This window comes from Microcebus murinus, chromosome 1 (genome assembly GCF_040939455.1).
Source record: "Microcebus murinus isolate Inina chromosome 1, M.murinus_Inina_mat1.0, whole genome shotgun sequence".
In the NCBI taxonomy this organism is placed as follows: Eukaryota; Metazoa; Chordata; class Mammalia; order Primates; family Cheirogaleidae; genus Microcebus; species Microcebus murinus.
The window spans coordinates 8,545,058-8,558,458 of NC_134104.1; the positions used below are offsets into that span (position 1 = coordinate 8,545,058).

Here is a 13,401-nt window from a genome sequence, read left to right on the forward strand (position 1 = left end):
ACAAATGACTCTGTCCAACCCCCACACAAAGGGGCCTGAGCAAATGGCGTCTACCAGAAAAGGTTGTGTCCGAGTATGAGGACCCCAGTCCCCTTAGAGTGCCTGCTGGAGGAAGCCCAAGGTCGCCAAAGGAATTTATTGCTCCTGCCAACACCTGTTGATAGGCCCCACCCTCCCCTTCTAAGAGCATTTGTTTAAAAAAAAAAAAAAAGATAAAGCTTACAACGATAAATACTCCCTCGGTTGCTTTGCGATGTGTATGTGACTCCCACGGCCCAGGAGTGTCTTTCTCAAGGACCTGGGAGCCCTCCCTGTGACACAGAGGAGACACAGGCATCCAGAAAGAGATGGCCTCCACCCCCAGCCTCTGGGGGGAGGGGCAGGAGCCCAATCCGCAAGCCCCATGAGCAGACCCAGAAGGCCCAGACAGCCCAACCCCGTGTACGGAAATACTGGCCAACCCCCTTCCTGCTTTTCTGTGGTTTCCACTCCCCCTGACTCCCCCTGAGGGCCTGCTCCGTCCCTCCCTACCCCCCACTCTTCCCCGCCCTTGCCACCTCTGCACAAATCCAACTGAGTTTATGGCAGTAGTTACCCGGTCACACATGTCTTCGCCACTTTCTATTACAGCCAGGCTTGTTTACCGTTGACACCTTTTAGGCTGCAAGTTCCTTGAGGCAGGTGCCATCTCCTCTTTCTAAAGATTTTATTCCACTTGGCCCACAGAGGGTGAAAGCCCCGTACCAGGCAATGTGCTCCGCAGCGGGGACAAGGGTGAGAGACGGTCTCTGACCTCAAGCAGTTGCCACAGAGCTTCAAGAAAGGAGCACCCAAGCCTAACAGGGTCTCCCCCAAAGCAGGGTAACAGCACTGTCATTCTATGACCCCAAGAACTCCTACTGGCTCTTAGTAACACAGCCTACGTTTCCCTCCCAAACACGACTTGTAAGCCATGAAGAATGCCCCCCATTGGTGTGCAGGTTCCCAGGCTCCTCACCTCATCCCCTTTGATTTGCGGTGGCCTCTTCACCACCTCTTTCACCAGGTGCAGCAGCGTGTCTGTCTGCACGGTGCTGAGCGCACAGACCAGGTCCACAAGGGTCAGCTGGGACGCGCTCGCCACCGGGACGATCTGCCGAGAAAAAGAATTCCTTGAAGGCTCGTGGTGAGAAAACAAAAACAAGAGTGATGCACAAGAAGCATTCTGTAATAGTTGTCGCTGGAGAAGGAAGTTTGTTTTAGTATTTTACACAAGTGTTTCCCCCGCTGAACTGGGTAGAGGACTCCATTCATGGGAATAACGTATTCAGTATCAGAAACAAATTAGGAATAAAAGGTGCTGTTGATGATGGGGCAACGTTGGTACATTTCAATTTATTAAGTGTCTTAGAAATAGATATACTTAATTTGCAGGAAACAGGCTGGCACCAAAAGATGGAACCAAAAATATGAGGACAGGAAGAAAAACAGATAAATCAGGTTCACATTAGTTAGCAGGATTTGGCAGGAAAGGCCCGCATAGGAGCCTTATTTTTGGTGACAGAAGTCTGCATAATGCAGTCACAGGCACTTTGGAGAAAACCAACCAGCAGGGAAGGAGCCCCAGGCGCTAAGGAGGGTAGCCTGGGGCACCAACCACCCGAGGTAAGGCCCCCCTAAGGAAGAAGCGGGTAGGAACCTCGAGGATGCATGGGGTGAACAAAGGAAGAAGAATGTGATGGTTTGGTCCAAACAGGTATACCAAGCCCTGGAGAATGGGGCTTGGCCAGTGGATAAAGAATGGGCAACCTGTAATCCTAGCACTTTGGGAGGCTGAGGTTGGAGATCACTTGAGGCCAGGAGTTTGAGACCAGCCTGGGCAATACAGCAAGACCCCATCTCTAATATATATATATATATATATATACACACACACACACACACACACATATATATATGTATATACACACATAAAGAAAAATTAGCCAGGCCTGGTGGGTGTGCCTGTAGTCCTAGCTAATTGGGAGGCTGAGACAGGAAGATTGCTTGAGGTCAAGAGTTTGAGGTTGCAGTGAGCTATAATGATGCCACTGCACTCTAGCCCAGGCGACAGAGTAAGACCCTGTCTGAAAATAAAATAAAAATAGTGAAACTAATTCAATAGTTTCCCACGTCAGTCTCCAACATCACCTTTGTTTCACAGGACTCTTTGGTATGTCTTTGTCAGGAAGTCTAAACACTCCTTTAACTTTTTAACTCTACCTTCATCTTGCTGTGACGCTGAGCTTTCTTTTTGCTCCATACTGCCGCGACAGCCGCTGTTAACTGCACCCCAAGATGGGCTGTCAAGGGGTTTAAGAAGTCTAAAATTTTCTGTCTTATGGTCTAAAAAATAGGAAAAAAAAAAAGTTACTGCAGAGTAATATCAGAGCTACCGTGTAATAAATATTTAACCACCACCATAAATACTGAGCAGGCACCCTGTCCTGTTAGCAGCCCCACACCCGGCCGCGGTGCTTCACTGCCCAGAGAAGGAGAAGGTGGAGCCCCTCCCTGAAGGGGCTGGAGGTGCGAGGTGGCATGCCGCACCAGAGGGAAGGTGGCGTGAGCGGCCAGGCTGCAGAGACATCTGGCTAGCTGAGCTGATCAGGAGCTTCTAGGGAAGAGACAAATACCACCCTGCGCAGTGTGGGAAGGGCAGGGGCTTGACGCCTTGCAGAGGCCGGGCAGCCCTGCGAAGCCACACGGCTGAGTGAGCGCTACGTGCATCTGGGAAGCCCACGGCCCGAGCCTGTCTCCAGCAGCCGAGGAGGGGCTCACGTGCATTAGGAAAGCTGTTTCTCAATTTGCAGAAATAAGTACCGCACATCTAATTTTATTATTTAGTCAATTTAAAATAAACCTGTAACACGGCCCTAGACGTCACTCACTACCCTTCCTTTCGCTGTTCATGGATTTCCTCACTTCCTGCCACGTTCCCTGTTCTGAGAGTCCTGCGGCTCTCCCAGCCTGAAACACCCCACCCTCGTTAAACACCTCACCCTGGGGCCCTGCTCAGCCACTCTGCCTCAGGAATGCCCCTTCCCCACCTTCCAGACCGGCCAGGGCCTTGCTCCAAGCCTGCATGTCTCTGAGGCACTTCTCAGCGTCACGGTTCCACTGCCAGTTAACGTCTGTCTCTGGCAGGAGGGTGGGGACTCCATCTGTCTTGCCCGCTGGCTTAGCGAGAGGGCCTGTCTTGCACGAACACATTCACTGAGCACTTCCGTGTCCTCACTGCCCATGTTCATTTCACGTTAGATGCAGCTCAGCCTGGCGTGGAGCTGTCCCCCCCATTCCACAACGGTTTCTGCTCTTGAGAGACCACTGCGGGGTCCCTGGGTCCTTCAGGGAGGGCCAGGAGTTACGTGCTCAATAAGCATTAGCCATTATTGCAATTAATCCCTCCATCAGCCCATGATGTAGGATACTAGCAACAGCCTCCTTCTATAGGTGAGAAAACCAAGGCTGAGAGGCCGAGTGCTATATAGGAATGTATTCTAAAAGAGTTCAGGAAACCTTTTATTCCTCACTCAGCAATAAAGGTTTTCTAACCTTTTTTAGAGCAGGTTCTTTTAGCAGCTCAAAATATAGCAAAATTCCCTCCCAGGGCACCCTTGAAACCAACCGAGGGCACCTGTGCATCGTAGTATCTGAATGCAGGGTGGCAGGGCTACCAGGCACAGCACCTAAGCAAGCCCTGAGGCCACACCTGGCACCTGGGCACTCACTCGACTAACGTCAGGTGCAGCAGGTAATTCTGAGCCACCACACGTGGGAACCCTGAGGATCAGAGAGCAAGTCACGTGCCTAGAGGCTTCCAAGGCAGAGACTGAAAACGGAGGGAGAGGAAACTATAGATGCTCTGGGTTGTGGGCGGCTCCCTGAATCCACCGCAGTGGCCCATTTCAAAGGCCACTAAAAAAAAGCAGAACACACAGATGAGCTGTCTTAAAGGAAATGCTTCAGAGACTTAGGTGAGGACGGAGGCGCCCCTGCCTCAAACCTCCACAGACTATTTCTGACTAAAAAAAATAAAGTCAAAGGAAACACACAAGAAAATAAGCTGAAACTGCTCACGCTTTTCCGTTCCAGGTATAGGAAACTTATTCATAATAAACAAACCGGAGATTTCTACTTCCGACCTCTAGCTTGGGTTTCATCTGTTTGATTAGTTACGTACATTCCTATACATTTTTTTTTTTTTTGGTGGTAAAATGCAAGACAAAATGACAAAACCACAGAGAAAGGCCTCTCACTTTCGTGGTTTTGAAGTAAACAGAAGAGGATGCCTTGGTGGCGCCCAGGAGATCGACGGGTCTCTTTTGAGTCTCCTCCTTCCTGAGAACATTCCAGAGCAGGGCCATGGTGTTAACAATTCGAGGCAGCTCTTCCAAAATGGCATTCCTGGCATTTCTCAGGTTGGTGGGATCACCTAAGGCAGTGTTCTGAAAATGGAAAGAACATCTGAGACTCAGCTGTGTCCGTGGCAGTTTAGTTTCCCTTCCCACGAGGGCCGCAGAGCTGGTGGGATTAAGTCTGGGCTGTTGGACTCTCTTCTAAGCAAGGCACACACACGGTGGTCTGGAAGCCACATGCTTCCCTGTGCTACATTTCACCCATGGCTTTCTTTCAAAGGGAGACAGCTGCGGGTCTGAGGCTCTGAATTACGAACTTTTCCGATCATTCAGCCAAAGCATTAGACGTACTCTTAAGATTTAATCCCAGACAGGGAAGAACAACGAACGGCTAAAATGTCTTCCAACTCAGATTTCGAGAACACCATGACAGCATGTAAAAAACATGTGGAAAAAGATGACTATAAGCCTAGAATCAAACAAGTGGCTTTACATTTTATCCCATAGAGTTACTGGTGGAACAATGGGCAAAGGGCTGAAGGAGCCCACAGGGAGAGCCAGCAAGAACAAAGCCACATTTGCATCACTTCTGTACGTACATTTTCATGCACATTTGCATCACTTGCATTCATCTGCACACACATTTGTACCACTTACATTTATTTGCATACATATTTGCATAATCCCCACCCACATATTTGCATAATCCCCACCTACATATTTGCATACACAATTGCATCATTTACGTGCACACATTATTCACATACATTACGTATGTATGTTACTTATTTGAAACAGCCATAACCCAATGAAGACAAAACAATATGTGAAAATTTCCTGGAACTCAGGAAAAAAAAGTTTACCTTTTTGTTTTGGTTGGGTTGTTCCAAAAGACAAAAATGACTAATGGTGGTTAGACCTTCCAGAAGAGTAAGTGGATAATCTGGAGAAATGTTTTCCCTCTTGGAGGTTGTGCTTTGGTGAAGAAACAAGAGATCGGTTTCGAGAATTTTTAAGGATGAAGCCATAAAGGTTTTAAATTTTACATATAAATATAGAAACCCGAGAGAGAGCACTATCTTAAGTAAACTTAGGCTCTCATAAAGAAATATCCTCGTAATAACGTCAGCCATCTTTTGTGCTATTTTACATTAATAGAGTCATTTCACAAAGATGGTTTAATATGTTTTAGAATTTCTGTGAAGGTGATTCACATTTTTATTTCTGTTTTGCAAAAATAATGGAGAGTTATCAACTTGCCCCACAACACTGAGTTAGCCTGAGTAGCTGTGCGGAATTAAAAATAAAGGATCGGAACATTTAGTTCCTGTTACCCCCCTTGGCAATGCTAAATAGGCTTCAGATCAGGTTGAAATCATCCTCTCATGGATATCCATGGCAAAATGGCCATTCATTACAAAAACTATCATTACAGTGATAAAGATGCCCCCACGAGCTCAACATACCTGACAGAGAGCTTCACAGATTCGCTTTCATACTGCTTGACCAGGTCGTCCAGGTTTTTGCAAATCTGGACAACGAAAGGTGTCACTGTCCAGCCCAGGGACTTCCCAAAGTAGGGCAGGGAATGCGTGACCAAGCTCACCCAGGCGGGGTGCATGCCATAGCCGTAGGCGGGCTGCAGGCCCCTCACCACCGCGGACACCAGCAGGCCCTGGGACGTGAGCAGGTGGGGCTGCACGTACTGCAGGGCGCTGATGGCCTGCTGGAAGTTCAGGGCCTTCTGCCACTCCCGGGTCAGGTCCGGCTGGTTTTCCGCCTCCTCATGGACCCGCCCCAGGTGGTGCTCCAAGACGATCAGCACCTGCAGGAGCTTGAGCAGCTCGATCTGCAGTGGGTGCTCGCTCCAGATCTGGTCCTGACCCAAGTTGATGAGACTCTCCTCAAAGAGGCTGTCCTCGGGCAGCGCCCTGCCGCGGTCGGCGGTGGCCAGCCCGTAGCGCTTCTGGCTCGTGTACATGGACGCCGACAGCGAGAGCAGGACGAACTCCTGGACTTTGCACCGCTGCAGCAGGTTGTGGATGAACTCCACGTTCTTCCCCTCAGAAGACTTGGCCACCGAGACCAGCTGCGACATGATCCGAATCAAAACCTCGACGCTTTTGACCTGCACGTCCCGGTTGCCGAGTATGTCCCGGTGGGAGACCTTCAGGTAGCAAGGGTAGTAGGAGCGCAGGAAGCTCAGGCACAGGTAGGTGAGGAGCTCGAGGAGCAGGGAGTGCGGGCACACGTTGGGGGCCTGGGTCTGGAGCTTTCCGTAGAAGCTCTGGCCGATGAGGGCCTCCTGGTGGCGAGCAAGGAGGTTGGAGATGAGATTGAGGTGCGCGGTGGAGCTGGTGTCCATGCTGGTCTTGGACACGGCCTCGATGAACTCCTTAGGGTTAGTTTTGAGCACGGCCTCCAGCACGGAGAAGGCGTAGAGAACCCGCCGGGAGTCGTAGGGCTGCAGGTAGAGCAGGATGTGCTTGAACAAGGCCTCGATGGCCTCCTGCCTCTCCCGCCGCTGCTTCAGCAGCCGGGACGTGGTGAGGGCCTGCAGCTCCAGGTCGGCCTCCTCGTCGCTGGAGAACGACTCTGAGGCCTGGGTCTTGTCCGAGTCCGCCCGCGCCAGGCTTAACTTGGCACTGGACTTGAAGCCGTCTGACTGGAAGGCCGCCAGCAAGGCCGAGCGCTTGGGGTACGCCCGGCCCCCCAGGGGGATGGGTGCGCAGCAGTTCTCCTCGTTGCTCAGCTCCTGCGGGTCGTGCGAGGGGGACGAAAAGGAGGACGTGTTCTCGCTGTCCGTGTGGCCGGAGCTCGTGTCCGCAGACTCGGTGTGCTCACTGCTGTCCGGGCCGCTCTGGGCCGTCCTGTCCGGAAGGTCCAGGTAGTAGGGCAGGTCCTCGTCGCTCAGCTCGCCTCTCGGAGGGCCCTTCTCGGGCTCCTTCTCCACCTCGGCCCACATGGCTTCGCGGTCCACCGTGGTGAACTGGCTCAGGGGCAGGTGCTCCTCGGAGCCGCCCTCTTGGGGCTCAGGCACCCCACACGTCTCCTTGAAAGAAGTTTTCTTCCTGTTAAACCAACGATGCAAGTCCTCTGAAAGGGACACAATGACAAATGACTTTAGAACAGAAGCGTTATTTAGCTATGATAAATGAACTCTAGGGTGGTCTTTGTCTTAAGGCCAGACAGAAAGATCAACAGTCCTAAAAATCCCCTCATAAATCCGCACCGCCAGAGTCCAGATTACGTTATGGACAAAAGGCTCACAAAGGAAAGTGAATGGGATTTTTAGAATATTCAAGGGATAAGATAATTTAGTTACGCTGTCATAGAAAATTTAAGTATCACAACTTTTTTATGAAGGCGATTTAAAAATATTATGTATTATTTTGTCCCAGGAATTCCCTTTCAAGAAATGCATCCAACAGAGATGTTAGCAGAAGGCCTTCAGAGCTGTAAGGACGAGGGTGTTCGTGGAGATGTCATGTGCAAAGCAAATGGAAGAGCCACGTGAAGGGGCTGATGGGACACATCAGGTACACACATGCCATGGACCGCTGCTCAGGTTTGTGTGTACTGACATGGAGTGATGTGCAGGATACATTAAATGAAAGAAAAAAAATCGAGCTGCAGAACAGTATGTATAGAATGAGCCCAACTAGGGGAGAGTAGCTGTAATACACAGCTATGAAAAAAGTCTGCAAGACTCTCTGCCAAACCATTAATAGTACTCAGGTCTGTCAACTGGCATTACAAGGGACCTCCGCTTATGTTTTTACGCTCTTATTGCCATTTTAAAAATAAGCATGTTAGTACCTCTATAATCAGAAAATACACAACGCTTTTTAAATATTCAATCTCTTTTAAAAGAGGTGAAACAGGCCATTGACCACTGCCTAGAAAAAAGAAAAAAAAAGTGAAAACCAAAAGTCTTTGCTATTGCCAATTTTTTTTTTTTTTTGGAGACGAGGTCTCACTCTTGCCTGGCCTAGAGTGCAGAGGTGTCACCATAGCTCACAACCTCAAATTCTTGGACTCAAGTGATCCTCCTGCCTCAGCCTCTCACGTAGCTGAGACTAGAGGTGCATGCCAAGATGCCCGGCTACACTGCCAAACCTTTTTTATATGCAGCTTTCAACAAACCTATGCCATGAACATTGAACAAAACCAGGAAAGGAAGAATAAGCTATCAGAAATCCATGAGCTGCTTTAAGTGCACAGTAATATTTTAAAAATAGACTTCCACAGGATCACAGAAGTTGGGCTGGGTAAGCAGTGCACTTCTGGTTTCTTCCAGGGAAAGAAAATGGCAGAGCAAAGACGTTCACATTTGGAGGTGGCAGACTGTTCTTCCTGTGGTCGGCAGAAAACACAGATTAGAGGAAGCAGCAAGGCAGTGCGGGGAGACTTTGGAAGCCCAGTGAAGTGTGGAGTTAGAGCTCTGTTCTTAAAATAAACTCGGGAAAACTAGGAAATTTAGTCTCCATGAACAGTAGCCAAACTTTTAAGAAGGTGCATAAACTCGGGAAAACTAGGAAATTTAGTCTCCATGAACAGTAGCCAAACTTTTAAGAAGGTGCTTAGTTTACGCTTCAGGTTTTACTTTCTTATACAGTGGAATACTAAAATGGTTGCTCTTTGAGAAGGCAGCCAGCTTCCCCTTCCAAAGGAACACTGGAGGCTGCAGGTTTAGGCAGGAGCCCTGCAGGGAGAGGAAGCCGTTTCACACATCTGTGCTCACTTGGCTGTGGGGCTGCTGTCCTCTATCAGACAAGACAGAGACAAACGGAATATTTACAACCCAGTGAGCTAAACTAACTCAGAGCTTGTAAACCATCTCTTAGAAAACTACAAGTCATAAAATACAACTATTGTAGGAAGTAATGTTATTAAATAGTTCATAAATTGCTCTGGTATTAATCAAGGTTTGGCCGGGTGCGGTGGCTCACGCCTGTAATCCTAGCACTCTGGGAGGCCGAGGCGGGCAGATTGCTCAAGGTCAGGAGTTTGAGACCAGCCTGAGCAAGAGCCAGACCCCGTCTCTACTAAAAATAGAAAGAAATTAATTGGCCAACTAAAATATATATAGAAAAAATTAGCTGGGCATGGTGGCGCATGCCTGTAGTCCCAGTTACTTGGGAGGATGAAGCAGGAGGATTGCTTGAGCCCAGGAGTTTGAGGTTGCTGTGAGCTAGGCTGATGCCATGCATGCTAGCCCAGGCAACAGAGTGAGACTGTCTGAAAAAAACAACAACAAAAAAACCCCCCAAAAAACCCACAAATCATTAAGGTTTAATAGACTCATCAAATTTATGAAGTTTTTCTTTTCTTTCCTTATTCCTACCTATATTCTTTTAAATTTGTGTTAAAGATGCCTCTGGAAGTTCTCTGTACTGAAAGTTCTTCTTGCATTTCTAATAATCCAATTAACGGGATTTTATAGTTGAAAAGAACCTTAGAGCACAGATAGAAAAGAAACCACTTACCTTGTAGTTGATGGTTCACAAATACAAGTTATTTTTATAAAGTACAACTGACCAGATTACATACAGATTTTGACATTTTCAGTCATTCATACTTGGAGGTATATACTTCAACTATCCCATCCCAAGGTCTGGGCAGCAGATCTGGATAGAAGTGCTAGCCTTGAAAACCCAAACTTAATAACTTCACACCATACATCCAGCTTGGGAGACATTCGGACAGATGGTCTGTTATGCTTTCCTTTAATTTAGACACACCTGAATCGTTTTCGCTAGCAAGAGAATTCAGAATTACCTATTTTTATTGGAACATGGGTTACTAAAATTAAAAAAAAATGTTTTTAATTGACAAATAATCATTGTATATATTTATGGGGTGCAATGTGATATTTTGATACACATACATGTTACAGAGTGATTAAATCAAGCTAATTAATATATCATTCACTTCAATTATCATTTTATTGTGGTGACAGTAAAATCTACTCTCCCCTCCTGGGAACTCTAATATTGGGTCTGATCCTCATACATTTTTTAACTAGATTCATTTCATCCTGCCTAGAGGCCACCAAGCTTCAAATGGTCCCACGTTCTCTATCAGCCCCAGTGCCTACCTCTTCCTTGCACCTACAGCTATAGCCGTCTACTGAAGAGCATGCACCAAAGTCACCTGGAGAGGCCCCCAGAGAACCTGCAAGAGGCCACTCTAATAGGGATCATCACCCCCACTCAGCAGGAAGCGGCCTGATGAATCACACCCTACCCATTCAGGCTTCTAGAATAGAGAGTGGGGAAAGGTTAGGTGGAGAGTGAGGGATTCCAGCTCTGCTCATAGGGACAAAGGTGGGGTCTAACCTTGGTGTTGCCTTGAGCAATTGCCCCACCTGGGAAGAAGGACAAGGGAGGGCACCCTGTCTTGGTGCTGCTCTAAGCTTAACCCTGCCCCCAGCAACTGCCACACCTGGGAGGAGGAGGAAGCCCCGCCCACCTGCAGAAGAACTCAGGGAGTCCCCAGCCCAGGCAGCCCAGGCACAATAGGGTCTGGAAAGTGACCTAGAGTAACCTAAGGCAATTATCATGTCGTTAACGGTCCATCAAAGTGGTTTAGTGGTGAAGTCTGAACCACAAGAAGGGCCCAATCCAGACACTATAAAACAGGATCCCAGACCATAACCAGACTCTTGTTATGAAAGGGGGTCCGTTTGTTGTCCGTGGTGAAACTATCTTGCTCTTGCTCTGTAAACCTATCTTGCCCTTCCTCAATAAACTTTGTTTCAGGCTTATAAAAAGAAAACCTACTCTCATAGAAATAGAGAGTAGAATGCTAGAGGCTGGGGTCGGGGGAGATGCTGGTCAAAGTGCACAGAGGTTCAGTTAGACAGGAGGAATGTTTTCGTGTCTACTGCAGAGCATGGTGACCACAGTTAATAAATTTCAAATTTTTCCTTTTTTATAACCAAAAAATTTGGTTTTTCAGTGAAAACAGCAAAATTATTAGTAGTTGAGCACCTCTCATTATTGTACTACTCAATAATTGAGTAGTACTCAATTATTATTGAGTAGTTCTAAGTGCTAGATCACCGGCCCTTAAATTTTCAGAGTCCCCACGATTTACAAAATACTTTCACAGCACTGGGAATCTAACAAAGCCACTTGTGGGTCTAAGCCCCAGTCGCTGTGCCCTTCACTCTGTCCCTCGCCCGGGGCCCCGCGCAGGCTGCTCACCGGCCGAGTTCTCCTGCTTGAGGCAGTGGATGGAGGTTCTCTGGGTTTTGGGCTGGAGGAGGAGCAGGAGCACGGGTTCGAGGATGCGTGCGACGTCCCCAAGGGAGAGAGCGCGCACCAGCCAGCCCTGGGCCGCCGCGCTGATGGCACCGTCTGCGCAGGCCAGGCTGTCCAGCACGACGAACAGGGACCTGCAGGGGGGAACCGCACCGCTGAGTCCGTGCCGGCCGCCCCAGGGTGCCAGGCCCTGTGGCAGACGTTTGGGCACATGTTGTCGAACAACACGGACGACCCAGGGAGCCTCAGCCAAGCAGGGAGCACAGACCCAATCGGGTGAGGCCAGGGAGGACACTACCTCGGCGTCATGCTGCCTGGGCTCACACCTAGAGTTTCAGAGTCACAGTAGGGCACTTGGGAAAAACAATGCGTAGAACATACCCGCAATAAAATTCCCATCCTAAGTGCTTAGTGATGAGACAAGCTCACGCACACAGTGCAGCCACCGTCCAAGGAAGGAAGGCCACCTGCATCTCCCTACAAAGCCCCTCATGGGGGGCGTGGTGTACAAGCCCCGCTGTGATTCTGGAGCATGGTAGGCTACCTCACGCCACCACCAACCTAAGAAAACTCCTAACGTGTCTTCACGTGTTCCCGGCTGAAACTCGCTTAGAGAACCAGGGGAACCGTTTGCTGCAGGAGCCATGCACGTCAGGGTCACATTTCATGGTTTCCATCCCACGCAGCCCTTCCTCCCCGCTGCTGAGCTGCAAACTCTGCCCTGCCTCCTTTCGCATCGAGGGTAAATCGTGATGAACCTCACCGATCAAAGGAGCGATTGTGAGATGTCACTCGGCTGCCTTGGATCTCTCTCGTCAGGTGCCAGATCACGGAAAATCTAAACAGAGCTTCCAACCTGGTTCCCTTGGATTAGGAAATAAACATGAGTGAGGAACTTGGTTTTGACACCGAACACGGTCTTCAGCTGCAGAGAAACGCATTTCAGTAGCAGATGAAAGATGTCTGCAGAACTGACAGCAACCACAGCAGAGGTGCCGTGTTCCCACCTGCTGCACGTGGCTGGAAGGAAAGGAAACCCGCGCCCTCTCTCTGCCTGCTCACTGCGACACAGATGCACGCTCCCTAATGTGCGTGTCCAGGGTCACGCCTGAGGCCTAAGGAAACCACTAGAAGGCATGGGTTCCTCGTGCCCCTTGGAAATGTCAGGCACAAGTGCCTTAAAGAACAGGGCCACACACGAGACTGCAAAGGAAGCCAGGGACAATACATTCTCAGTAAATTCTTACAGGGACAATACTCTACATTTGCCTACTTTGCCAATAGCTCCAGAAGGCTTGCAAGTATTTACAGGGAGTTTGGGCAGATTTTCCCAGTGAGCCTTAACATGGACACAGACCACATTTAAAGGTCTCTAAAAGGGGATGGCTAAAATCCTAAAATCCTGTCACTTCTCAGCTCATGGATGGGGATGTCCACCGAGCCGCAGAAAGACTTCAGCTGGATGCATGTGAGTCTGCCTTGGGCATGCAGAGCAGCAGGCTGGCCCAGCAGCCGGGGCGCTGCAGGGTGGAGGCGAGGGGCTGGGAAGGCGCACCTTGTCAGGGTCTAGGAGGGCGTGGCAGATGATGTCCTCGCAGATGTTGGCCGTCGGGGCCAGGCAGTGCAGCCGGTAGAACAGCTCTACACAGGTGACGTGATGTTCCCGCGTCTCCTTGTTCAGCTGGTTCCAGAGCACACGAGCCACCCTCTGGGCCAAAAAAAAAAAAAAGGCAGGTGGGGACGACGTCAACACAGCA

At 49.3% G+C, this 13,401-nt stretch overlaps 1 protein-coding gene across 2 annotated transcripts in view; it reads right to left on the bottom strand.

Moving 5' to 3' along the window:
* Positions 1-13,401, bottom strand: part of DOP1B (DOP1 leucine zipper like protein B) — a 116,339-nt gene that overhangs the window by 32,478 nt on the left and 70,460 nt on the right. For both annotated transcript variants that reach the window (XM_076000326.1, XM_076000328.1), the window contains exons 16-23: positions 13,200-13,352; positions 12,408-12,508; positions 11,588-11,778; positions 5,843-7,472; positions 5,240-5,351; positions 4,278-4,466; positions 2,242-2,364; positions 998-1,132 (exon numbers count right to left, since the gene is read on the bottom strand). In XM_076000326.1, the coding sequence (XP_075856441.1) occupies positions 998-1,132; positions 2,242-2,364; positions 4,278-4,466; positions 5,240-5,351; positions 5,843-7,472; positions 11,588-11,778; positions 12,408-12,508; positions 13,200-13,352 (2,634 nt within the window). The remainder of the gene's footprint in view (positions 1-997; positions 1,133-2,241; positions 2,365-4,277; positions 4,467-5,239; positions 5,352-5,842; positions 7,473-11,587; positions 11,779-12,407; positions 12,509-13,199; positions 13,353-13,401) is intronic.